The 26,441-nt window shown below is 41.0% G+C and overlaps 1 protein-coding gene across 2 annotated transcripts in view; it reads left to right on the forward strand.

Annotated features, from left to right (window-relative positions):
• Smurf2 (SMAD specific E3 ubiquitin protein ligase 2) overlaps nucleotides 1–25,647 on the forward strand; it is a 96,132-nt gene extending 70,485 nt beyond the window's left edge. For both annotated transcript variants that reach the window (XM_021634285.2, XM_021634286.2), the window contains 9 exons: nucleotides 4,279–4,471; nucleotides 6,310–6,413; nucleotides 12,222–12,336; nucleotides 14,336–14,514; nucleotides 17,449–17,586; nucleotides 19,957–20,077; nucleotides 21,017–21,218; nucleotides 22,634–22,709; nucleotides 22,975–25,647. In XM_021634285.2, coding sequence (XP_021489960.1) covers nucleotides 4,279–4,471; nucleotides 6,310–6,413; nucleotides 12,222–12,336; nucleotides 14,336–14,514; nucleotides 17,449–17,586; nucleotides 19,957–20,077; nucleotides 21,017–21,218; nucleotides 22,634–22,709; nucleotides 22,975–23,074 — 1,228 coding nt within the window. In that variant the 3' untranslated portion in view covers nucleotides 23,075–25,647. The remainder of the gene's footprint in view (nucleotides 1–4,278; nucleotides 4,472–6,309; nucleotides 6,414–12,221; nucleotides 12,337–14,335; nucleotides 14,515–17,448; nucleotides 17,587–19,956; nucleotides 20,078–21,016; nucleotides 21,219–22,633; nucleotides 22,710–22,974) is intronic.
• The last annotated feature ends 794 nt before the right edge of the window (nucleotides 25,648–26,441 follow it).

Genomic DNA, 26,441 nt, shown 5'->3' on the forward strand with positions numbered 1-26,441 from the left:
TTATAGTATTTATTTTTATGATGAGTTTTCAAGGGATGGCCTAGGCTAGCCTTGAATTAGTGGTGTAGCCTGGCAGATCTTCCTGCCACTAGTTAGGTGTTCAGTGCTGGGATTATAGACACAAGTCACCATGCTATAATTTACTTGTACTGACCAGAGTATATGAAAGAGAATGAGAGCGTTTACTCTGAAATAACACATATCTTACTGTCACTACAACATCAGGAAGATGTGTGCATGCGAAGAGCTCAGGCTAGAATGCTGTTTACAGATTGCCATCCTATTACAACTGATAATACTGACTGACAGATGTCTCAGTAGCACTTGCTGTGTAGAAAGCAAGTTCCTTGTTCCTTGCATGTATTAACAGTTTCTTCGTGGTAGAGAATCCATGTCTGCAGATGAGGGAACAAGCAGAAGTTAACTTTCTGTAAGTTTCCCAACGTGAAATGCTTATACTAGATTCAGACCTCTCAGTCCTTTGGTCTCTGTGCACTTGTACACTGCATATTTTGTTGTACCACATTTGCATCCTTTGCTCTGCTCTTCTCTCTCTAGTTGCCTGTTTTCCCCTAACCTTATCCCTTACTGACGTTGCCTTCTGAGGAAGCAAGGGAGTAAGGAAAAGAGAAAAGGGAGATTTATCATCAGAAAAGTAGCAGTGTGTCTTTGTCACCAGTTCTGGCAAAGACGCTTGGGTAGTGCTACAGCAACAAACCATGGCTTGTTTGTCTTAGAATCTTGAGAACAAGGTTCTTTGCGTCCATAGAGTAACTCACTTTAGTGTCTCTAAATGAATATTACCTGCTCTACTTTCTTCATTCATTTAGTGTATGCAAATAAATACTTAATATGTTAAATGTTAGAACAAAATAAAACAGAAATAAAGGTCAAGGTGACTTTGGAAAATATTCTTGCTTCATTAATCTTTTTAGGGTTAGACTCAATGAGAAAAATGTAAATGAGAACTGGCTACCACTTGTTTAGAATAGAATAATACAAAAAATTTTAACATGTATGTTTGTGTTGCTTTTTTGAATGTTTATAATTACGCTGTCAGACTAATTATGTCAATAGAACTTTCTTATTGTGGCTAGATGCTAGAGTCTTGTTATAAATGAAATTCACAAGTAAGGATTTGAAGAAACGGTAGGAAGTCACGGGCTGTTAATCTGTACATGAAGATCTGCACCTAAGTAGCAAAGTAGTACAGTGTGCACTATTTTCTTTGAGTAGCACTGCTCTGGAGCATGAATACACTGGTAGAATCAAGGCATCATAAGATGTTTTTAGGACCATGAGCTGGGCCAGTGGGTGATGATATTTGCCGCCAGGCCTGAGTTCATTACCTGAGACTCACACGATAGAAGGGGAGAGCCAACTCTTGCAGGTTGTCCTCTGACCTCCCCTTGGGTATGTTGGGATAGCCATGCCCTAAATATATGTAAGGGCAGCTTTTCCTGAGTAGTAAGTCACTTCCATCTTTTGCTAACACTATGTCATCTCTGGCAAGTCCTTGGTACTACTGACTTTGTTTACTGAGCTGCTCACCCTCCCTGGCCTTGCATTTCTCATGGAGTACCCTAGTAAAGGCATGGGCCTAAAATAAAATGTCTTGGTTTTGTCTCTGAACACCCTGATCTTTCCCATGTGGTTCTGTGTGGTGTGGTATGCTATGCATCTTGTTTCTCAGGAAACTATATTTTAAAAACTTTCAGTAGCTTTAAAAAAAAAATCAAAATTGCAAATTTGTTTGGGGTTGTGTTTTTGTTTGTTTTGTTTTGAGACAAGGTGTGGTTCTGGCTGACCCGAAACTTACTGGGTAGACCAGGCTGGCCTTGAACACATAAAGATCTGCCTGTCTCTGCCTCCTGAATGCTGGCATCAAAGGCATATGTCACCACGATAGGCCTATGATGGTATTTTAAATTGTATTTTGTTGTGATATTTGTGTGGAGATAAAGTTTATCTTGGTTGCTCAGGCTTCCTGGAACTGGTTTTATAATCTAGGTTGGCTTTGAACTTTCTCCTGCCTCAGCTTCCCAAGTGCTGGGAATCTTTAATTTTTTATTTTCCTAACTATTCCTATGGTAAGCTTATTTGTGTGTGTGTGTGTGTGTGTGTGTGTGTGTGTGTGTGTGTGTATGTGTTATTTTGAGACAGAGTATCACTGAGTTGCCAGGCTGGTCCTGAAGTCATTCTGTGGCCTTAGTCCTTGAACTTGGGATCCTGTGCTGAAATTCCTGAGTACCTAACCCTCACAGCCAGGCCTGGCTATATGCATTGTTACCTTATTTGATAGCTCTAGCTTGTGTGTTTGTTTCAAAACAGGGTCTCAGTGTATCTCAGTATGGCCTTGAACTTACTATGTAGCAGAGAATGATCTGGCTTCTAATATGGGTTGCCATGCCTGGCTTATAATGTGGTTTTTATTCCTTGGTATAATTTTAAAAGCTCATATAGTCAGAGAGAGAAGGAGGGAAAGAAAGAGGGAGGGAAGAAGGAAAAGAAGAAAGGGAGGTGGGTGAATGTCTGTGTCTGTATCTGTGGCAAAATAAATTCTTGGAGTAAAGACTTTGGCCGTCAGCTAAATAATAAAATAATGAAGTTGGTTTAACTATCAGTCTGAATTTTAGGGAACTGTTTTATATGGATTTTATGTAACCTTAACAAACATTTATAGATTACTTTGATTTTAAGAGTCTTTTTTTTTCCTGTTTCAATATTTTAATATGTAAAATGTAGATTGCTATGCAAATCATGTAGAGGGTAATTACTTAAGCTAGAAAAATATAGAGTGTGCAAGTTAGATTTTAGAGTGGAATCTTGAATTTAAACTAAGAAGAGTCAGGAATTCCTTTTTTTGGGAGAAGTTTTTAGAAGTCTTCCCCAGGTTTGGTGTGTAATGTGCACATGCCTGTAGCTGTGCTTTGGGTGTCTGGACCTCCCTCAGTTCTCTCCTGAGATGCTGTGGGTATTCCCTACAGAGGGATGTTTCTGATGTTAAGCAGTGCCTGTGTTTGAGGCCTCTGCATATCATCTTTATTAAACTATTGCAAAGTATTGGCACTAGGGCTCAGTAAATCACCTGGCCAAGGACACAGATCCTTCTCAGAAATCCCCTTTTGGAAAAAGATTCTTGTTTGAAAAGTACACTTTGTACAACTAAAACAAACAACAAACAAAAAAGCAAGTAACTTTATCAGTCATAGTGGTTAAAATAACTAACATTGACTATGTGTGTTGTGCCCAGCACTGGATAAGCATGTTTTCTGCCACCCACATTTAGTCCTGTCTTCATCAGTGAGAAAATGGGTCTTGGGGCTGGAGAGATGGCTCAGTGGTTAAGAGCACTGCCTGCTCTTCCAAAGGGCTTGAGTTCAATTCCCAGCAACCACTGATTCCCTCTTCTGGCAGGTATAAATGCAGATAGAACACTCATATATAAAATAAATAAAATCTTAAAAAAAATAAAAAGGAAAAAGAAAATGGGTCTCAGTCAGTTTCACAGCTTTCCAGAGCTACAGAGAAAGTGCTGGAGCTGGGATTTGAACTCAGCCTGACTGTGGAGGGTCTTTCCCCCTTCCTTTCTCTGTTCTCATCCTTTAACACTATTCCTGCTGTTTTGAATGCTATCACAGAAATTCTACCTCATATTTAAAAGGAAACCTTTAAAAATACGATGAACAGAGATTACAACTTACTTGAATCTTTTCTGTTTGTCAGGCTCACTTATTTCAAAAAAATAATTTGACTACTTAATAAGGTCCCTGGACATTACCAGAGGCCTTACAGGCAGCAGATTGGCATCCTCACTGTTTTCTGACTAGTGCTGACATCATAACTTACATATAACTCTCACACGCCTTAGCGCTGCTGAGGAACAGGCTCCTTCACTGTTTTGTTTTTTTTTTCATTCCTGTGGTTTAGACTGAAACAGGTATAGGAGGAAGGGTCTCTATGGAGCTGCCAGTTTAGATTCTTATTTGGTTCTTTCAGAAAAATAGACTCTAGATACAAGGAGTGCTTGGCACCTGCCTGAATTTTAGATTGGATGATGGGATGATGTGGAGGAAATGGTATCTGAGCAATTGTTCTTAGCATCTGCATAAGGCTTTATGAATAAGAGACTCAGTAATCAGTTCGATCAGGGTGATGATATGCCGCAATAAGGCTTAGAAATTGATAATTTCCTTTATAGGCTCATACTGTTTTAAATGTAGAATTGCAATCTCTTATGTTCTAAAGTACTTTGATAATATTTCTGTTTCCTTCCAGTCGTCAGAACCAGTTGAAAGACCAGCAACAACAAGTAGTGTCCTTGTGTCCTGATGACACTGAGTGCCTGACAGTGCCAAGGTACAAGCGAGACTTGGTTCAGAAACTAAAAATCTTGCGGCAAGAACTTTCCCAACAACAGCCTCAAGCTGGCCACTGCCGCATTGAGGTGTCTAGGGAAGAGATTTTTGAGGTAAATATATGAGCTTCAGTATCAATTAGAAGAAAATTTAATGTTTTGCTCTTTTTTAGTTTTTACTGTTGTACTTAGAAAGTCTCACTGTGTAGCTGTGGCTAGCCTGAAACCCTGTGTTGACCATGTTGTTTTCAAAACATCTGCTTCTGACTCCCTCCTTAAGTACTGGGATTAAAGTCTTGGGCCATTATGCCTTGAGTTTATTTTGCTCTTAAGGATACATTGTTGGAACTCATGATTAGAATGAAAGCACTCTCATTAATTTCTTCTTTTTTTTTTTTCTTTTCTTTTTTTTTTTTTTTTTTTTCCAAGACAGGGTTTCTCTTTGTGCTCTTGGCTATCCTGAAACTCACTCTATAGACCAGGCTGGCTGCCAGCTCACATAGATCTGCCTCCAGATGAGCCTTTTCTCTCTCAGAGCAGTTTCTCTGGCCTTGGTTATAATTGTCATTTGTATTGCAAAATGATGTCTTCCCACCTGGAAAATACTGTTGCACTGGCCAGGTTCCCAGTCTTGGGAGGGGAGGCAGCTTCCTTAGAGGCTCTCTGTAGATAACACTCGGGCCAGGATCATAGTCATGGCCAAGGTTGGAGTCTTGAGGGAAGCAAGACTTAGACAACCAGTACATCCTGCCATGCTGGGCTTTGTGGTTAAGAAGGATTAGGGGCTAGAGAAACAGCTCAGCAGTTAAAAGTACTTGTTCTTCCAGAGGACTTGAGTTCAGTTACAGCATCTATGTTGGAGGCTCACAACCATCTGTAACTTAAGATTCAGGGGATGCAGTAGCCTCTGTGGACACCCACACATGCATCATGCACGTGAATAAAAATAAATTTAAAAAAAGTCCCTAGCCAGAGATTTTCTTTTCTTCCTTGTCCATCAGCGTCTAAAAAATAACTTCTTAGGGTATCCTTCATGGTTAAGGTTGTGAAGATTAAGGCAATTTAAAAAGCAGACTTGCATTGGCCGGTAGAACAGGTTCCAGGCATTGTTGGCCATTGGAGACTACAGTGGGCACATTGCTATTAGTGCTAAGTACACCAGTAAGATAGCTACCAGCATTCAAGCACCCATCACCTTAAACTCTCCATTGTCTTGATACAGAGAGGCTACCAAGGGAGTGAGAGAAATCAGATCCTCATACTGTCCCAAGCAAGGTAATAGGCCATTGGCCCAGAGCCACTGCCATCATCTGAGCACTTGTGTCCAAGAAACTGCTGTTGATAGCCAGTATTGGCCATGGTTACCCTGGGCAGCTTTACAAGGGCTGCCTTTGATTGCCATCTCCAACACCTACAGCCACCCCAGACCTCTAGAAACAGACATGTTCACCAAGGCTTCCTGATTATCTTATAAAACTCACACGAGGGTCTCTGTACAGAAGAGCCAGGATCCAGCTGTTGGCTACCATAAAGGGATTTTATATAAGGAAAAAAAAAATAACATAAAATAAGGCATGTGCCACCATATCTAGCTATATAGTCCAAGTACTCAGGAGTTGGAGGCAGATGGGTCTCTGCAAGATCAAGTCCAGACTAGTCTATATAGCAAACTCCAGGCTATCCAGAGGCCAACATTGTCTACATAGGGAGTTCAAGGCCAACCTGGGCTTTGTGAGAGTCTTTGTTGACCATGTCCTCCAGTTATAAAGTTGTCTGTCTAATTAATATCATGCTAATTATTTTACTTGTGTTTTTTAGAACTGTGCTTTTATTACATTTAGTTTCTACTTATGTCTCTGATTTAAATTATTTCTATAGATTGGAGGGAAAGAAAAATTAAAATTAGAAGCTAAAGTACCTGATGATAATAGTATATTAAAATTATTTTTCAGGAATCATATCGACAGGTAATGAAAATGAGACCAAAAGATCTCTGGAAGCGATTAATGATAAAATTTCGTGGAGAAGAAGGCCTTGACTATGGAGGAGTTGCCAGGTAAAGACATGATAGTAAATGATACATGGATTTACTTACTTAATCTATCTGTCCACCTGTTTATCTGTGCATCTATTTATCTAGTTACCTATCTACCTACTATTGATCTGTGTATTTTGCCTGTGTGTATGAATATTACCATGTGCTTGCTTATTTATTGACTGATTGATCTGTGTATTTTGCCTGTGGGTATGAATGTGTACCATGTCCTTGTGTATGTATTTGTTTGCTTTTTTTATGGATCTGTGTATTTTGCCTGTGTGTGTGAATGTGTACCATGTGCTACTGGGTTCCCTGGAACTGGAGTTACAGTTGTGAACCACTCTGTATGCTGGAGCACAGCCTGGGTCCTCTGCAAAAGTAGACAGTGCTCTTAACTGGTGAACTATCTGTTCAGTCCCTATATGGATCTTTTTACTAAACAAAACTAAGATATGCCTGTACCTTGTAACTGTCATGAGCATTTCAAGTATAAAGCTCCCCAGTGTTTGCAGTTCAGATGAATCCTAGTGCATTAATTCACCATGTTATTACAGTGTCAGAAAGGTGGTTCACATTTACAACTGTGGGAGCCCGTGGAACTCTGTGTAGGACTGGCTGGCCTGCATTTCACATCTCCCACCTTCAACACATCTTATTTCCTCTGCCTCACACTGCCAGTTTTAAACTGAATGCCTTGCCATGTTCTTTTGTTTTATTTTGCTAAACAAGGGCATATTATATTTGCTCACTTGTACATTGTTTCACAATGGTCCTTAGAATATTTTAATAGAGGAGGTATTGTATGCTGTTTCTGCTACATTCTCAATCATACATTGAATCTAACTTATTTCTGATAGCGTGTATGCTGTCAAAATTTTTCCAGTGTGACATTCACCTTATATAAATGTTGAAGCACAGCCCTGAACTGAGCTGTTGTAAGGACTGCTTAGTAGTCTTGGTTCTCATATTTTAAATCCAACCAAAGTAAAGTGTGTTTTCACCAAGTCCTGTAATTGTTAGTGCCGTGTGTTTATCAGCCTTCCACCTAAAAATGTGCACTTCTTTAGTTTAGAGTTTTTTATGTGCATTGGTTTTTTGCTTTCATATATGTTGTGGAAGGGTGTTGGAGCCCCTGTAACTGTTACAGACAGTTCTGAGATGCCATGTGGTTGCTGGAGATTGAACCCAGGACCTCTGGAAGAGCAGGTGGTGCTCTTAACCACTGAACCATCTCTCTAGCCCTAGTTTATAGGTTTGTGTTTTTTTTTTAATAACTGTTCTATGCATTTTTATTTAATTTTAATATTTTTTCCTGTTTAGGTTCTTTCTTTTATTAAAAATTTTAAATTAAAATATAGTTGCGTCACTTTCCTCCTCCTTCCCTCTCACCCGTCTAATGCCCCCTCAAATTGATAGCCTCTATTATTATTATTATTATTATTATTATTATTATTATGTATTTATATAAATGGAAAACTCAGCATGCTGAGTTTGTTTAGTGTGGCTTGGGTGTATATGATTTCAGGCCTGACTGTACTGGATAACCAGTTGGGCTCATCCCTAGAAAAGGCTAATTCTCCCTCTCTCAGCAGTCATTAGTTACTTTAGCCCTTTGTTGAGGGCCAGGCTCCCATGAGAGTTCCCCCTTCCACATTAGTCTGTCTGTTGACATTATCATTCAGGTCTTGTTTAGGCAGCCATATTGTTACAGTATCGTGGCTGTAGCTTCCTTGTCTTTTCTAGGAGGCACATTCCTGATCCTCTGGCTCTTGCAGTCTTCCTGCCATCTCTTCTGAAATCGTCCTTGAGCCTCAGGTGTAGGATGTATTGTAGATGTATCCATCGGGGTTGGGTTCCCCATGTCCATTTATCTGCATTATGACTAGTTGTGCTTTTCTACAGTTGTCTCAATTTGCTCTAAAGAGAAGCTTCTTTGATGAGGGATGAGAGTTTTGGATAAATAGATAAGTTTCAGAAATTGGGAATTATGCTGATCTAGCAAAGTGGTGGTTCTCTTTTAAGATCATGACTTCATTGGCCTCTGGTAGTTGGCTAGGTTTTTGATACCAGGCATGAGTTTCCTCTCATCGAGTGGGCCTACTGTCCAGTTATGCAGCTGTTAGTTATCATTAAGGCACCTTTATGTATGTCTTGACATGCTAGTCATTGTTATAGTTCATGGGTGTCACAGATGGATAAGACTACTGGTCACATCCCTTCCATGACAGTTTACATAGTACTTATGGTACTATAAAGGCAAGACTGCAGAGCAGAGGCTTTGGGTTAGATCCAGCCAGATCCTGAGTCCTGTGTCTGAAGTGTGCAGTGTCTTCAGCTGTAGGGACTTACCTTCAACCTCTGAGAGGCAACCAAGGGCAACAGCAGTAGCCTCTGTTATTTTGAGAGTCACTTAGCCTATGCTGACCAACAGCTCCAACAGAAAATTTGAATGCCTGGTACTGGGGTTTTTATTAGTTACTCTATGGCTCTTGTGGGGAACATTGTCAGCCCAAGTGGCATAACTTTGTCTGTCTGTCTACTCATATATGCTTATATGCATTATTTATAATTTTAGGTAAATATAAAATAATATGATATCTTGAGTGTTGTTGTAAATAAAAAATATCAGAAGTGTTGGGCTGTAAAATGTTTATTATTAGCCCTGTGATTTTCACAGCGGTATTATTTAACCTGCTATCACAAATAATAAGACACAGACACCTGTTATATTTATAATTGCCTTATTTACCTTGGGCCAGGCAGATATTTTCCTTATGCTGTCTCATTATCTTCACCATCCATCTCCCAGCCCCAATTCAATGCTATCCACCTAATCTTCCTCATCTGTTCCGCCTTCCACACATAATCCCATGGTACTTGCTTGTATCCTTCATTTGGGCCTATTTATACCATTACTGGAGTCCTTCCTCCAGGCCCACGTGATTTCTTTTCCAGGTTAACCCATCATGGCATCCTCCTCTTTCTCCTCTTCTCCATCTGTCCTCTCAGAGCCCAGGAACCTTAGCCATGCCTCCCAATTCTGCCCTACCAAGGTATAGGCTGTTTAATCAACCAATCAGATATGTCTTAGGCAGGTTTACAAAACAAAGAGGGGTGTGAGCAGATCTTAAGGGCCAGTAACCTACCTCCAACACTCGAGGCTTTATCAGACATCCTTTGTGTTAGTTATCCCACCTTTCTTTCCAATTAGACCCCCACCCCATGTCTCCCATTCCCCCCTGCATCCTGCTACCTTTCTCTCAAGCCTTCCTCCAACCCGCTTGGCCCTTTTTACTCTCCTACTTTCTGCAATTACTCCAGATTATATACTTACATACATCTGAAGATTTGGAGCTAGGAATCACAGAATGTGCAGTGTTTGTCTGTCTGGGCCTGGGTCACCTTATGCCATAAAATCATTTCTAGTTTCATCCATTTACCTGTATAGTTTAGATTAAAAAAAATCATCTCTTGCATATATATTTTAGGACTTTAATTTTTGTGGGATTATTTACTCAAAAAATAGAATTGGAGGAAGGGTGAAACCAAGAGGAGAGGAGGGATGAGGCTATGAGAGGGATGTAAAGTTGATAAATTAATTAATTTTTAAAAATAAGATGATCTTAAAAAAAGTAGAATTTGAATGTTAGGAAAACATTTATCTGCTGGTGACAGTTATGTAGATCGGTGAATAATCTCTTTAAAATTAACCTCATTACTATAGAAGTGTAGGCAGATAAATGGGATGTGGAAATGAATGAGTGAATTGTATTGTGTGAATTTCATTCTGTAGTTTGACCTAAAAATGACCAGTTTTGTCCCTGTCCATAATCTAAAAACTTGGGAAAATAAAAACAAAAGTTGGATTTTCTTAAAAAAAAAAAAAGAAAAAGAAAAAGCAAGCATAGCTGCACACAGACACACAAGCAGAGCATACCAGACTCATCAGATATGTGGTGTGTGCATTGGAGGCTGCCTCTGTAGAGACTTCCCTTCTGGTTTTGCTCCTCAGTCCTCTTTTTCTATCACAGAATAGTAATTTGATTTCGCCTTCATCACATCATAGAATTTAATTTTCTTTTAATTTGTTAACAGTATTAAGTCCTAGACTAGTTACTTCATTTTTCACCAAGATGACAAGTTATCTTTTATGCTTTGAAAATTGTGGAGAATTTGATAACTTGGCAGTAGTGCTGTGTTTTTAAAGCATTGACATACACTTGAAATCAAGAAGGGTCTGAAAAAGGGTAAGATACGGAATCAGGTGTCAGTGGTGTTCTGACACTGCTTGAGAGGCTGAGGTAGGAGAATCACAAGTCTAAGACTTGCTTGGGCTACAGAGTAAATCAGTGCCAACCTAGGCAAACAAGACCTATTTCAAAGTAAAAGAGGACTGGGGAGATAGCTCAGTGGAAAGTACTTGCCTAGAATATACAGAGCTCTGTGCTCCATCTCCAGTACAACAGAAAGGAAAAAGAGGTGTGGGGCATGCCCAAGAATGCCAGCTGGCCTTTGTGTCCACCTGCACCAAGAGCTGTAGAATAGCTGGGTGTGCTTCAGGGTTTGCTTTAGGCTTTATACAACAAAAGGTGATAAAATAGGCATTGACCCATCTTTACTAAAACAGTACTGCAGTGTAAAATGAACTTTTATTCTCCTGTTTCAGTTGTTGTTTCAGAGGCTTACTGCTAGCCCAGGCCTAGTCCTGGAAGCTTCTTGCCTCCATACAATTTAATCTAGGCCTTAAGTGTTTTCAGCCTCTGAGACTTACTGCTGAAAAAGCTCACCCTTTCCTGTTCTTTCTGAGCTCTGGGCTGGCAGGTTCAATTCAGCTGTTCTGGCTCAGACTCTTCTCCCAGCTGACTTATTCAGTATGGCTGTTCTCTCGGCCCCTGAATTGCCCTGCTTGGCCTCAAACTAATTCCAGCAACCTAATCTTCTGGCTCCTTCTCCTCTCTGGCTCTTTCAGTCTTTACCTGAGTTCTCTACAACCTGTCTCTCTATTACTGTCCTGGTAAAACTTCCTCCTCTCTTCTCTGCACTATAAAACATTTCCACTGCCCAAAAAGTAAGAATAAATTCATGCTGTATTGTGTGTCTTTTTTGAGTCAGGGTCTCTCCATGCACCCTGACCTTTTTAGAATTCCGTAGGTACACCAGGCTGGCCTTGAACTCACAGGAATCTGCCTACCATTTGTATTAGGTAAACTTATGACTCTGGTATAAATCTTTTATGATAAAAATAGACATTTAGATGATTTATCATGGGCTATAAATCTTACTTAGCATTCAGAGTGCTATACTATAGGGCTACAGCATCTCACGAGCAGCTTAGGTAGTACTCTTAGGTAGTACCTTTATACTCGCTGATGCTAAAGTGTAATAAAATTGCTTCAAATTATGAACAATAACTGTGTTAATATTATTTGCTCTTTAAACATTCGTTTTCTGTAGTGATTTTATAGAACCACAATTAGTCCTGTATTTTGTTTTAACTTAAAAGAACTTAACGGAGCTTGCCTTTCATCCCAGGACTTGAGGCAGAAGCAGGTGGATCTCTTTGAGTTTGAGGCCAGCCTGGATAAAGTCCAGCATGTTAAAGCGTTTGCTATGCAGTCTATTTGGTCCCCAAGCCCACTTGAAAGGGAAAGGAGAAAACCAACTCCACAGAGTTGTCCTCACACTTACATATGAACGCTGTGACACATGTGTTCACATGCATCATGCACATTCATGATAATAATAAATTTTTAAAAATAAATATGTATTTCCTAGAGTGACTGATGGCATATCTTAATTAAACAGATTACTTTATTTGTTTTCTAGGGAATGGTTGTATCTCCTGTCGCATGAAATGTTGAATCCTTACTATGGTCTCTTCCAGTATTCCAGAGATGATATCTACACATTACAGATCAACCCTGACTCTGCAGTTAATCCGGTATGAGCTGTGCTCAAAACAGTGGGAATCTGTGGGACCCTTTCTGCTTTCATCTTAAATGTCAGTGTGATTGCTTATCACAGAAGAATCACATGGCTGAGGTGGTCACAGCATTTGGATTCAGCAATTCCTTTTTTTGAAAGTTGTCCCAGAAATGATTACAGCTGTGTGCTACATTGGACCACTAGGCTATCTGCTATTGATTATCCCTCATTGTATACAACATAGTTGTCCATATTAAATTATGACCTAAAACTGTGTAAATGGTTGTTCTTGATCTGGGTCTAGTGGTATATGCTTGTAAGCACATCACTTGAAAGGCTGAGGCCAGATTGGACTACATAGTGAGACCTAGTTTCAAAGTAAAAGAAAGAAACCAAACAAAGAACATAGATTCTGAAATTAGAAAGACACGGAGTCTCTGGGTGTGCAGGCTTACACCTGAGATTTCAGTGCTTTCCAGGCAAAGGTAGCAAGTCACACTGCTCTAGGCCAACCTGCTTCTTACTGAGCAGCTTGGGCTATGCTATGAGACCCTGTCCCTACAAACAAAACAGAAAGATACAGAGTTATATTCTTGTTATGTAAGTTAATATCTTTGTGACTGTGGGATAATTTATTGCCTTAAACCTCAGTTATTAATAAAAAAATAATAGGAAGAGTTTGCACCTTAGAAAAGGGTTGTAAGAGTTACATGAGACCCTGTATATTAAGGATTTAATAATGCTTTTTAAATCTTAAACACTTAAAAGTTAAGGCTGGGGCTGTTGCTCAGTAATAGTGTTCTTGACTAGCATTTGTGAGGCCCTAGGTTTGATCCCTACCACCAGCTTCCTTCCAGATGTTAGTAGTTACGGCTAATTTAATCTGTTATGTTTTCATACCGGGGTATGCTATGAGATTAAAGAGTATGAGATAAAAATGATGTGTGATGAAGATGTGTGTTCATTATATGTTAAGTGATATTAAGGGAATGATTATGTAATAATGTGGTACAGCTTTGGTAGATATATGTAAGAGAAAACATTAAAAGCTCTACAACAAGAAAGTGATAATCATTTCCTCTGGGTGTTAGATAATGGGTGACTTTTAACATCCTCTTTGCTTATATATGTTTTATCTAAATATTTTGAAATAAACATGTGTTTCTCTAAAAAATAGATATTTTTAAGATAAAATAAGTTTTACGATGAGATTAAAGACTACTTATTACGTGGAAAAGCAAAAGAATTAAAAAATACAGATAGGCAACCAACCAAACAATATGGAGAATGAACAGTTGTATCTACGTGTGGTGGCATGGGCTCATCAGGCAATTCTTTGTCAAGGTGAAGCTGCTCTTGGAGAGCTCACTTCTGCCCATCTGCTTGTCATCTGACCTTTGCTGGGTGCTTCCCAAGAGTGGACCTGGACCCCTGGGTCTTGTCACTTTGCTGTCCTCTCTGTATACTATCTATGTCCAAATGTGGACTAGTCCTACAGGGACTAATTAATTTTTGTATGAACAGTAGTTGGTGGACTAATCCAAACATGATAACCAAATTTGTGTCTTAAATCCATGGAGTCCTGAAGTTCAGTCTTTGCCTGGTCAAGGAAGCAAGGATGTTAGGATTAAAAGTTTTATTTCTTGACAAAGCACTCAGAGAACAGGACATGCAAGTAGCTTCGTACAGGTTTATAAAGGAATTGTTTTTTAAAGGGCCTTTGCCCTGGGAGAGAGATAAGGGCATGGTGGCTTATACCTGTCATCTCAGCAATGGGAAAATGAGACAGGAGAACCATGAGTTCAGGGCCAGCCTGGGCTACAAGTGAAGCCCTGTCTCAAACAAAACCAAGAAGGAGGGGAGGAAGAGAAACAAAGGAAGGAAAAAACGTTGCGTAAATATTTACTTTTTATTAAGACAAATTCCCAGACAGTTTCTAACTTGTGTATTTATATCATGTGTTTTTTTTTTCTTTTTCTTTTTCTTCTTCTTCCTCTTCCTCTTCTTCATTTCAGGAACATTTATCCTATTTCCACTTTGTGGGGCGAATAATGGGAATGGCTGTATTCCATGGACATTATATTGATGGTGGTTTCACATTGCCTTTTTATAAACAGTTGCTCGGGAAGTCAATTACTTTGGACGACATGGAGTTAGTTGATCCAGACCTTCATAATAGTTTGGTGTGGATACTGTACGTATTGACTCTTACATCTGTTTATCATTGTTAGCATCTGAGCGTTTAAAAAGATACAAGCTAAGAACTGGAGAGATGGCTCAATGGGTAAGAGCACTTACTGCTCTTGTAGAAGACCCAAGTTCATTTCCCAGGACTCTTCATGAGGCAGATCATGAAATTTTCAGGGGATCTGATGCCCTCGTCAGCTTTCACGATCGCCTGCACACATACAGTATATGAAAAGTCACACAGGCACGCACTGAGGAGAGTCAAGAAGTCAAGGCCAGCCTCCACAACATACTGACACCCTGTCTCAAAAGAGAAAGCTGAAGAGAAGCCTCAGTGGCTAGGAACACTGACTGCTCTTCTAGAAGTTCTGGGTTCAATTCCCAGCTCCCACTTGGTAACTTACACTTGTGTGTAACACTAGTTCCAGGGGATCTATTGCCCTTTTCTGGCCTCTTCAAGCTCTAGGCACACACGGTATGTGGACATAATGTAGGCAGAACACACATACATACAGAGATAAAATAATAGTATATTTTTAAAAAGTAGACAGTAAACCAAGAAAATACATTTCAAAACTAAGTACTTATTTTTTTAATTTGAAATAGGCACAGAAGATGCGTGGTTTATGATAAAACACTGTAAGACTGCCCCCACCCTGCCCCTGGTCTGCTGTTCCCTGCACATCTGAGATTTCTAAAAGTTAGGGAGACTCGGCCACATGAGCACGAGGCAGGGATGTCACCGCTGAGACAGAGCTCAGCCCATGGTATTACTTCAGAAGGTTTTTAAATACTCATTTGAAGCTGTGTGGTGGCGCACCTTTATCCCCACACGTGGGAAGGCAGAGGCAGGTAGAACTCTGTGAGTTCGAGGCTACACGAAGAAAACCTGTCTTTAAAAACAAACAAGAAAATTTATTTTCTGTGTGCTGTTGTTGCCAGCATACATATGTGTGCACAGTGTCTAAGGAGGCCAGCAGAGGGTGTCAGATACCCTGGAACTGAAGTTACACATGTAAGTATGTGTGCGTGTGTGTGTGTACACCCGCAGTGAGTCCATTTAGTGTGTTGCCAGTGTGTCTGTGTGTAGGGTGTGTTAGCTGGGATTAGCTAACCCATCTGGAGACTGGGAGAAAACTGATCCTCCTTCCCTCAGCAGCTGTCAACTGCCTGTAGCTCTTCTTGGCGGGAGCCTTGAGAGTTTCTCCATCTGTGTTGGCATAACAACTGCTGTTGTCAGTCTGCAGGTCTTGTTTAGGCAGCCATACTATGGAAATTTCCTGGGTGCAGTGTTCCTGTCATGTCTAGGAGACACTGTCTCATAGCAGGTCTCCTGGTCCTGTGGCTCTTGGAATCCTTTTTTTGTTTTTGTTTTTTTGGTTTTTTTGGGTTTTTTTTGTTTTTGTTTGTTTGTTTGTTTGTTTGTTTGTTTTTTGGCTCTTGGAATCTTTCTGCTCTCTTCTGACATCTTCCTGAGCTGTGTGTGAAGATCGCGCTGTAGATTATCAAGTAGGATTAGGCAGCCCATGGCCACTTACTGTCTGCATTATGACCAGTTGTAAGTCTCTGATAATTTCCATTTGCTGCAAAAAGAAGCTTTCTTTAGTGAAAGGGAGAGCTACACTCATAGACGTGGCTGGTTTACAGGCTTTGAGACTGGATCTGGCCTTCTCCCATGTTCTCACTTTAAAAAGGAAAATAAATCTAGTACAGATTGATCATCCCTTATTGGAAGTCCTTGGGACTAGAAGTGTTTCTGACTTTGATCCCCTCACCTGTTTTAGAATATTTGCTTATGTTTGAGATGTTTGGGGGGCTGGACCCTAGTGTAAACACAATTCATTTCATACACACTTTAGATAAATAGCCTGAAGGTAATTTCCTAAGTGTTTCTCAGAACATTTGCATTTCAGATTTTCAGACCAAGGGTGCTTAAACTGTGCACTGTTTTAAGCTAACACACTATTTGTCATAGTGTCCTAAGACTAATGCAGATTCTGTCTCAGCCAGCGTATGGCAGTATAGTAAATTCCAAGTGCTAGTAAATAGTAAATGGTTTTTAAAATATATTTTGGAATATTTTATTTATTTATGTGTATGGGTATTTTGCATGCGTGTGCCATATGTCGGCATATTCCATGCCCACAGAGACCAGAAGAGGGCATAGGATCCCCTGGGACTGGAGTTACAGATGCTTGTGATATACTGTCTGTGTGCTGGGACTAGAACCTGGATCCACTACGGCATCTCTCCAGCCTCTACCATTGGTTTAAAAAAAATATATTGTGTGTTTGTGTATTGTGTGTATGGGATGGGCACAGAAGCACATGAACATATCACAGCATGCGTGTTCAAGTCAGACGACAGCTGTGGAAGTGAGTGCTTTCCTTTCCTCAAGTAGGTCCCGGGGACCGAGGTGAGGTTTGGTCATGCACCGAGCACTTGTCCACAGAGTCATCTGGCCTGTCCTACTCTTTCATCTCAATGAAGACAGTGATTATTAGAACCATACTTTACAAAGTAAGAACTGCTAGCTGATTCTGTGTGGGAAGGTACTCAGGCAGTGCTAGGGTCTGTGCAATTCACAGATTGCTTTCTCACTGAGAATGCTCATGGGTTTGGTCTCAAGGTGCCTATGTTCAGAAGAGCATTTTATCGAGACACCAAAATCCACGTTGTAGTTGAAAAGAGCCGGTCTGTGGCACAGCCCATTCTTGTTGCTCAGGAAGTGGAATGTTGTCTATATTTATACGGAGATAGCTCTTTGACTTTTCTATGAAAGAAAAGATAGCATGATAGCATAAGAATTGATGGCTCAAGTTTGCCCCTGTATCTGCTATATCATAGTACTGTCTTAGCTGAACAGCCTCACCAGTGAACACACTGTAGCAGATGTGAGGGAGGTTTCCCAGTTAACATGTCTTTTTTGTTTCTTATCTAGTGAAAATGATATCACGGGTGTTCTGGACCATACCTTCTGTGTTGAACATAATGCATATGGCGAAATTATTCAGCATGAACTCAAACCAAATGGCAAAAGTATCCCTGTTAGTGAAGAAAATAAGAAAGAATATGTCAGGTAAATGCTTGAACTTAATAATAATAATTAAAAATTTAATAGGAAAAAAAAGATTCTTGGACACGAATATAGAAAAACATTTAAGTGCTTAGGAGATGTTACACTGTAACATACTTCCATAGAATTAAATAACTTAAAAACTCCCACCCTAGTTGGGTGGTGGTGACTTTTAATTCCAGCACTTAGGAGGCAGAGACAGCAAGACCTGTGAGTTCAAGGCCAGCCTTGTCTATATATAGAAAGAAACCCTGCCTTGAAAACCAAACAAACAAAATATATATATACCCACCCTTCACTAGTTTTTCATAAGCCCTGGGACTGGTAATTGGGCAGAGAATAATGCATACAGTGCACTCTTAACCCAAAAGCTGTCAGCTGGTGTCAAAAGGCCTAGGTGGGCCTTCTGACTCTTAGACTTAAGACTACAACCAAGATGGCGCAGAGGAAGCCACCAGCCCCCGCAACAGAGTTTTAGGTAGCCCATACTAGCCTCCAATTTGCTGTGTAGCTGAGAATGACCTTGAATTCCTGATTCTCTTGCCTCTACCGCCCAAGTCCTGGAATTGTAGGTCTGGGTGTTTTTCCCTCGTATGTGTCTATGTAGCATATTCATGCCTGGTGCTCATGGAGGCCAAAACAGGGTATCAGAGTCCCTGTTACTAGAGTTACATATGATTGTGAGCTGCCATGTGGGCACTAGGAATCAAACTCGGGTCCTCTGGAAGGACAACCAGTGCTCTTAACTGCTGAGCCATCTCTCCAGCCTGTGCCTGATCTTTATTCTTTATAAGGTCTACGTACACTTTTAGCCGACATGATTTTCACTGTATGCTTTTGATTGAAGTGACACAGTGGGCAGCCCAGGTTCATAATGAACATGAACATATCCTCCACCAAGCAACCCCATTTTTAGAATGCTTTTACAGAAATGCACATGTAGCTACGTATGAATAAGGATGTTCAGTTAAAAGTTAACTCAGAAATGTTCTTAAGCTGGGTATATTGATGCACACCTGTGATCTCAGGAGGCAGGAGGATCTGGAGTACAGAGTTATCCTTGGCTGTCTTGTAGCCAGCCTGGGAAACCCAAATAATAACTCATATTTCTACACCACGCACATCATATATAACATGTATTACTAAGAACCTGTCTCAAAAACAAATTTTAAGAGGTACAGGGAAAGGCTTCACAAAAGTTGTATTTTAATGCATTTTTGTTGGTAACTTGACATCTTGCAAGGTTTCATAGCCTCTCTGGAGCAATGAGCATTATTCTAATAGCATCTTCTCTAGGTTTTTCTGGTTCCCACCCTGCCTTGTTTGCTGTTCTTTTCCTCTTGGATAAACAGACAGAGCTCCTCACATTCTCTGACAGCACTCTCAAGTAACCCCTGCCCCAGGAATGGTCAATCTTTAAGAGATTTGGCTCTTTATTCTGCTTTTTGACAGAATAAATTAAGAAATGTTGGGGTTGGAGAGATGGCTTTGCAATAAAGAACACTGGCTGCTCTTCCAGGGTACCTGGGTTCAATTCCCAGCACCTAGAAGGCACCTCACAACTGTCTGTAACTTCAGGGGGTCTGACATTCTCATAGACACATAAATCTAGGCAAAACACCAATACATACAATATTTTTTTACAATTTTTAATAATTATACCATTTTTAATTATTAAAAATTAGAAATATTAAAGTTATTACAATTAATTACTAAAGTAGATAGTTATGGTAATTACCAAATCTGAACAAAAATTGAACCTCAGACTGAGTTCTAGGAGGTTTTTCTGATTTGAAGAGTTGCTTTTTTATTTAGTCAACAGTGGTGGGACTGAATGCAAGGCCTCGTGTATGTCAGTAAGGTTCTGCCACTGAGCTGCACCCCTCCTCTCTATTATTTAATTTTAAGACAAGGTCATATTGAGTGCCCAGGCTACCTTGAACTCACGTGGTATCCCAACAGGGCTTAAACTTTTGATCCTTCTGCCTCATTTCTGAGTGACTGGGATTACAAGTCTGCTGTACTGGGACCTGGTTTGAGGCATCGCTCATCGATGCTGTACTTAGTGACAGAAGGTTACTGTCTTTTAGTACATCAAATTGTCTCAGCACTTAAGAGCTATTTGTTCCCTATTTTTTAGACATTAGACTAAATTATTTTATTTTTTAGTTTCCTTTTTCTTTTGGGCTGAAGATTGAACCCAGAGTCTTGTGCCTATGAGCAGGACCCTACAGCTCCCCTGTATCTCAGTCCTACTAGACTTAACATTTTTTGGATGAAGGCTCTTTAAAGTGTGAAGTTGCCAAAGGAGGTACTTATATTACCAAATCTGAATCTGTACTGTCACATGACACCCCTGCCCAATGTTTGCAGGCTTTATGTAAACTGGAGGTTTCTCCGAGGCATTGAAGCTCAGTTCCTGGCACTGCAGAAAGGATTCAATGAAGTCATCCCGCAGCATCTGCTGAAGACATTTGATGAGAAGGAGCTGGAGGTGAGTGGGTAACAGTGATGGCACATGTGTGACTAGTGTGATACTGTTCTGAAGTCATGTGTATGATTAGTGTGCCACTGTTCTGAGGTCACGTGTGTGACTAGTCTGGGCTTTTCTGCTGTCTTTAGAGGAAAGTGGAGCTTTCTGACACTTAAGGTTTTATGGCTCAGTGCCCTAAAACTCTCACAGGAAATATTGTGTACTTTGGAATTTCTGTGAGTAAGGATTCTCTCTTACTTATGTGTATATGAGGGTGTGTGTGTATTGAGGGTGTATGTATGGGGATGGTGTTGTGTGCACATTGGTGCAGGCATCCTTAGAGACCAGAGAGGTCAGATAGATCCCTAGGAGCTAGAGTTACAGGTGATTGTCATTTGCCTGATGTGTGTGCTAGGAACCAAACATGATCGGGTGCAGCAAGCCCTCTAAGCCTGAGGCATTTCTCCAGCCCCGCATGGAGACATTATTAGCATATATCCTTTTCCTTCTTTGTAACTAGTCTGGGACTAACTGTGGATGAGGACGATCTTTAACTTGTGGCTCTCTGCTCCCTCCTCAGTGCTGGGATTAAGCCCAGAGATGTATGCAGTCCACCAGCTAAGCTACTTCTCAAGTCCCTTTGTTTTCATGCCACATGGAATTCTTCCTAATTAAAATTCTTCCCATGGTGCACATGTGGAGGTCAGAGGGGGCAAGCAGGGGAGTGAGGAAAAGGATGAGGAGGAGTAAGGAAAGATGATGATACAGACCCTGACTGCCACCAAACATACAGAGTTAGAATCTCTGCAGCATAGGGTCTGTTGGGTGGATTTTGAAAGGCTTTCTAGATAATACTGCTGTGTGCCCCTTGAGTGGGAGTCATCGCTGCAAATCTGAGAGGACTTGGGATACCCAGCTTTGGTGTCCACTGGCTCACCACTCCTGCAAATATTCCAACAGCTCATTATTTGTGGACTTGGCAAAATCGACGTGAGTGACTGGAAAGTCAACACCCGGTTAAAACACTGTACGCCGGACAGCAATGTTGTCAAGTGGTTCTGGAAAGCTGTGGAGTTTTTCGATGAGGAGCGGCGAGCGCGGCTACTCCAGTTTGTGACAGGGTCCTCCCGGGTGCCTCTGCAGGGCTTCAAAGCACTACAGGGTAAGGTGGGGGGGGGCACACAGGTGCCTGGCATCCGCTCTTTCAGGGGAGCCATGGGGTATATATTACTGTTTGATAAGCCCAGTGGTTGTAAAGATTTTCTTTCCCTGTCTCTTACCTGTAATTCCCATCCCAGTTCCTTCCAGAGAGGCGTTTCTGGCAGGCTTCTCTGTGCTTAGAGTGGGTGTGGAATGGAGGTAGATTGTACTAATGCTCTGCTTCTCACTTCTGATCACCTTGTTTTAATTCTGTAGGGAAGGTCATCCAGCTCTGTGTTCACATCTCAGGTTGGCAAACTTACCCACTAGGATGGCCCCTCTGTCTTCCTTTTAATAGAGGGAGGCAGCATGAATTGTGAAAGCCAACTGTTTGGTCAGAGCACTTTATTACATGACTGCAGACCATTGATTTACAACCATCTTCAATTTTTTATTTTTTCAATTTTTTTTTTTATGGAATAAGCTGTTTGAGTTTGGTTGAGTTGGTAACATTGCTAAGGATTGTGGTGCATCATTCAGTGGATATTGCTTCCTTTAAGCTCCTCATTTTCAGAGCTGCTGGTGAGGAGGGAGAATCTGCAGAGTGAGACTGGTATGTAATTCATCAGCAGCCCCCTCAGGGCACTCAGAAAGCCTGGGCAGAGCTACCTCAAGTTGTGTTTCCCCTCCCTGTTTGGGGAGCTTGGTGCTGTCTTCTCTTGTGTGTTTGTATGGGGCATGTGTGTTAACTGAAATGTGCCCTGTAAACTGCTAATCTTTGTTCAGCTCAGCTTGAGTCATAAAGCCTAAATTTACATTAGGTTGTCATCTTTTTTAAGTGACTCAAATATGTATGTTAGGCGTAATAGCACCCGACTGTAATCCTAGCCCTGTAGAGGATCTTGAATTTAAGACCATCTTGAACTACACAGCAAGACCATATTTAAAAAAATTAGTAAAATAAAGTCAGCCAGGTGGTGGTGGTGTACACCTTTAATCACAGCATTCTGGAGGCAGAGGCAGGTGGATATCTATGAGTTTGAGGCCAGCCTAGTCTACAGAGGGAGTTCCAGGACAACCAGGTTCTGTTGTACAAAGAAACCCTGTCTCAGAAAACCAAAAGAAACCAAAACAAAGTAATCCAAATCTACTCTGTATTGCACTGCCCAAGTAGTCTCCTTATTGTCTGAGATGCAGATGCTCTCTGGCACACAGCTGGCAGAGGTCCTCAGTTATGTCTTTTTTTCAGACTGGAATGCTGATGTCATGGCACCTGGCATCACTCACAACCTCCCAACAGGCTGCTTTTCCTATAAGCCCCAAGTTAGTGTGCTCCCCAGCTCCCCAGCTCCGTGGTTTCTGTTCCTGTTTATTCTGAGGCTTTGGAGATAGATGCATATACCTGCTGTGATCTGACCCACATTCCTTCACTGGCAGGTGCTGCAGGCCCACGGCTCTTTACCATACACCAGATTGATGCCTGCACGAACAACTTGCCAAAAGCCCACACTTGGTGAGTTATTTTTGTAGCTTTTCCTCTGTCAAGGTAGGTAGGTGTTGGTTTAAAAGAAATGATGAGCACCTCTTTTAAATGGTTTAAAATTTTAAATTATTCAGAATTCAGTAGGCAAACCCCAAAGTGGTGCTCTCTGTTTAGAGGACTGCCAGCTGCTAACTTTCTGTCTGACACAAAGACCACTGTGGCTGTGTATTGCTCGCTTACTGCACCTGTTGAGTAGTTCTGAGCAAATGATAAAGTCTGATTTGCTTATTCACAGCTTCAATCGAATAGACATTCCACCCTATGAAAGCTATGAAAAGCTCTATGAAAAGCTGCTAACAGCCATCGAAGAAACATGTGGATTTGCTGTGGAATGATGGGCCCAGGACTAGAGCTCTTGTTTACCCTGGCCGGCAGCCCCTTCAGCAGCGCTTCAGAGAATGCTGGAGTACAGGACGGTCCTCCCCAGCCCCTCACGTTCTAGGACACTGGGAAGGAAAGGACAATTTTGAAATTCCTTTTCAAGGAAAAGTAAAGGTCTTTATGCTTTGCCATGAGGACACACTCAGCTGCTATCTAAAACTTAATACCTTGAACCTAGAGAATGCTGACCCCTGCATCTCCAGTTAGGCAGTGTTCTACACTTACAGACTACTACTATTTTTATAAAAGGTTATCTATCCAGATCGCGTCACAGACTCGCGTCTCCACAGCAAGACAACTCCAGCAGTCGGTACAAGTCACATTTCATTTTGATTGAATATATGATTTCTGAATAGCTCTTATATTTGCTCTTTGTAAAAAACTAAATAAAGTTATTTTAAACTGTTCCACCTTTGTAAACAATTGGCTAAAGGGATCACTACCTTTATGAAATTAAGCCATTTACATGTTTAGTTGTGTTTTTCTATAGCAGAGCATTATATTTTGCATTATGTGGGTCACCGTAGCTTAAATGGGGTTTTTATATTTTTCAAGTGTGACTTTCCTGGAAATTCCTAATGCAAACCATTTAAATTGAGTTTATTTGCTATCCTCCCTGTTTTTAAGATGACTTTGAAAAAACAAAACAAAAAAACACCTCATGTTCTTGAATCAAGAGGATCAGGTATTTTGGATTTACTTTCATCTTAAATTGAAATACTGCATTTTTTATAGCTTCTCAGTATGTGATGGGGTGGGATTTTCATTCTTTGCTAAGTCAGCTTGTCTTTTATATGCTATTTCTATAAACCAAAGTCTCTAATAAGTATATTAACTTATATTTTAATTAAGTTTCTAAAAGGAAAATTTTTGCTCTAAAGATTGTTTAGCAAGCTTACGGAGCCCTGCTTTTACCTCACTGGATAAACTGGAGGTGGCACTGGGCACGGTGGGCAGGGAATGTCATACATCAGTGAGGTCAGATGTGCTGACCATGCCTGTGATCCCTGCGCCTGGGAGGCTGAGGCAGGGCGAGCAGTCCCAAGTTCAAGGCCAGTCTGAGCTACATAGCAGATCTTGCCTCAGATAAGATGACTCTTAAGTCTATTGTACATTTCACTCTAAAACTGAAGAGTTCATTTAAAAGCAAGGGAGTAAAGTCCTGGCTGCCACATTGCTGACTTCCAAGTGTTAAGGTTGAGCTTTCAAAGTGTGTGGCTCATCCCATGATCCAGGAGGTAACGAAAATTCTGGGGTGAGAGATTGCAACCATCAAAAATTACATTGGATTTTTAAAATTCAACCATCAGAACAACGTACTATTTTTAAACGTTGATGTGAAATAAGAATAGCAAATTTCGATGAGCTTGGCACAAGGACATATGAGGCACGTGTGACAGAAATTTTAACTAAGCCTGGTGGCTGACACCTGTAATCCCATCATTGGGGAGGCAGGCAGAGGCAACCTCACCTACCTAGTGGGTTTGAGGCTACTTGAGGCCCTGTCTCCAGGGGCGTGAGGACCGTAGCTGACAGGGATGCAGTGATGCCATGCTACTTTCCAGTGGTTCTCTGTGCAGTGGAAGCAGGCAAATCCCATCGCTTTGAGTGCCTTTCAACTTCATAATGACGGCTTGACAGAGCTTTAACGGACATTGCCCTTTGTAACAGTCTCAGTAGCACATGACATCCAAAAACATGATTTAGATTTCAATTTCAAAATTACATTTCCAGATTTCTTCCAAATAGGTGCTAAGCAAACAACCCCCCCAACTGTCGTTGAATCTGGACTTGCCGTTTAATGTGAATATTTCTATCTGTTTCCACATCTCCTCTAGTTGCGATGTTCCACCACCCCCTTTCCATCAGGAAAGCTTAATTCTGACCAGTGGTTACCTTGTAGTGCTCTCACATGCAGTAAGAGGCCACTATTTCTCGGCAGAGTTTTCAAGTAGTGCTGTGTCTTGTACATTTTGCTTTGCAGTCTGTTGCTCTGTTTTTACAGTGCTCTCCCGCCCCCACCCCCACTTACAGGCCGGAGCACAAGTTTCTCTTCTCCTAAATCCATTGTAATTTACTTTGACAACACTAAATCTGCTCTGAGCTTGCGGTGCGATGGGCAGATTGCACTGATGGGTGTTTGACACGTCCAGTGCCTGCAGGGTTGGCAGCACAGCGCCTTGTCTTTCAGCTGCCGCTTACATCGGGGCCACGTGTGCGGTTAATGATCTCACACTAGGATGATGATTGTACCAAATGCTGAGTTGCTTATTCTAGATGTAATTAGTCCACTTTATGTAATATTCTTCCTTTTTTCAAACTGACTTTAAAAACAAAGTTTTATCATTTCCATTGTATTTATTACAGAATGTTTTAGCTTTGATATTCTTTGTATTTTCACTCGTTTGTTACATGAGCTTTATCAATAACATCTGTATAAATGGTTTTTAAAAATTAACTATGTATGTATGTATGTATGTGCCCATGCCGAAGTTGAGCAATAAAATGAATGCTGTTTGCACTGTCACAGCAGCGAAGTTTTTAAATATTGAGTTTTACTTGTTTTGAAAAACACATCTGGCTTTTCACAGGTGATAGCAGGTGATAGCATGGAGTCTTGAAATGAAAAGAATGCTGCTTACCTTCAGGGCTTTGGAGAGTCTGGGATCCGGCTGCCCTGAGGTGGAGCAGGAAGGTGAGTGTTCCTCTACCGTGGCAGCTGAGAAGTTTCCAGTGGTTAGTGGAGAGGAATATGTTTATCTATAACCAGGTCTGTTTGGGGTCTGGCAGGGCAGTGGTTGGTAGATGGTCTAACCTTTGACAGCATGCCTTGGTGTTGAACAGTAAAATATTCCAAATGAAAAGGAGAGATGAGTTCTAACTCTTTGTAAATACATAGGTAGAAAAGAAATTCATTTTGGTTTCATTTTTCACCTAGAATGTGAGACAGAATGGCTGCAACAGAATGGGACATCTGGAAAACGGTAAACAGCAGTGATGTGTGACACGGTGTTGTGTGGCCGCTTCCTCCAGTTCTTTCCTCGAGGAAGGAGGGAGGCTCCCAGGGCTAGGGAAGCCCACAAGATCCTCATGCAGTCTTGAAAGGTTACTGCAGTGGTAAAGAACTGGTGCAGAGGCTGTTTTCAGGGGAGCTGCACTCCAGTGATGCCCTCGTGTCAGAACCCAGCTGGGGGCTTTTCAGTAGGACGCTCCTGTCAATAGCCCCAGTAAACTCACTGGCTCATCAAATTAGATTTTGGTGAAATTGTTTCTTTGTTGCCAGTGTCCTGAGGTAAAGGAATGTTTGTTCTTGTCTCCCCA

Source organism: Meriones unguiculatus, chromosome 7 (assembly GCF_030254825.1).
Source record: "Meriones unguiculatus strain TT.TT164.6M chromosome 7, Bangor_MerUng_6.1, whole genome shotgun sequence".
NCBI lineage: Eukaryota > Metazoa > Chordata > Mammalia > Rodentia > Muridae > Meriones > Meriones unguiculatus.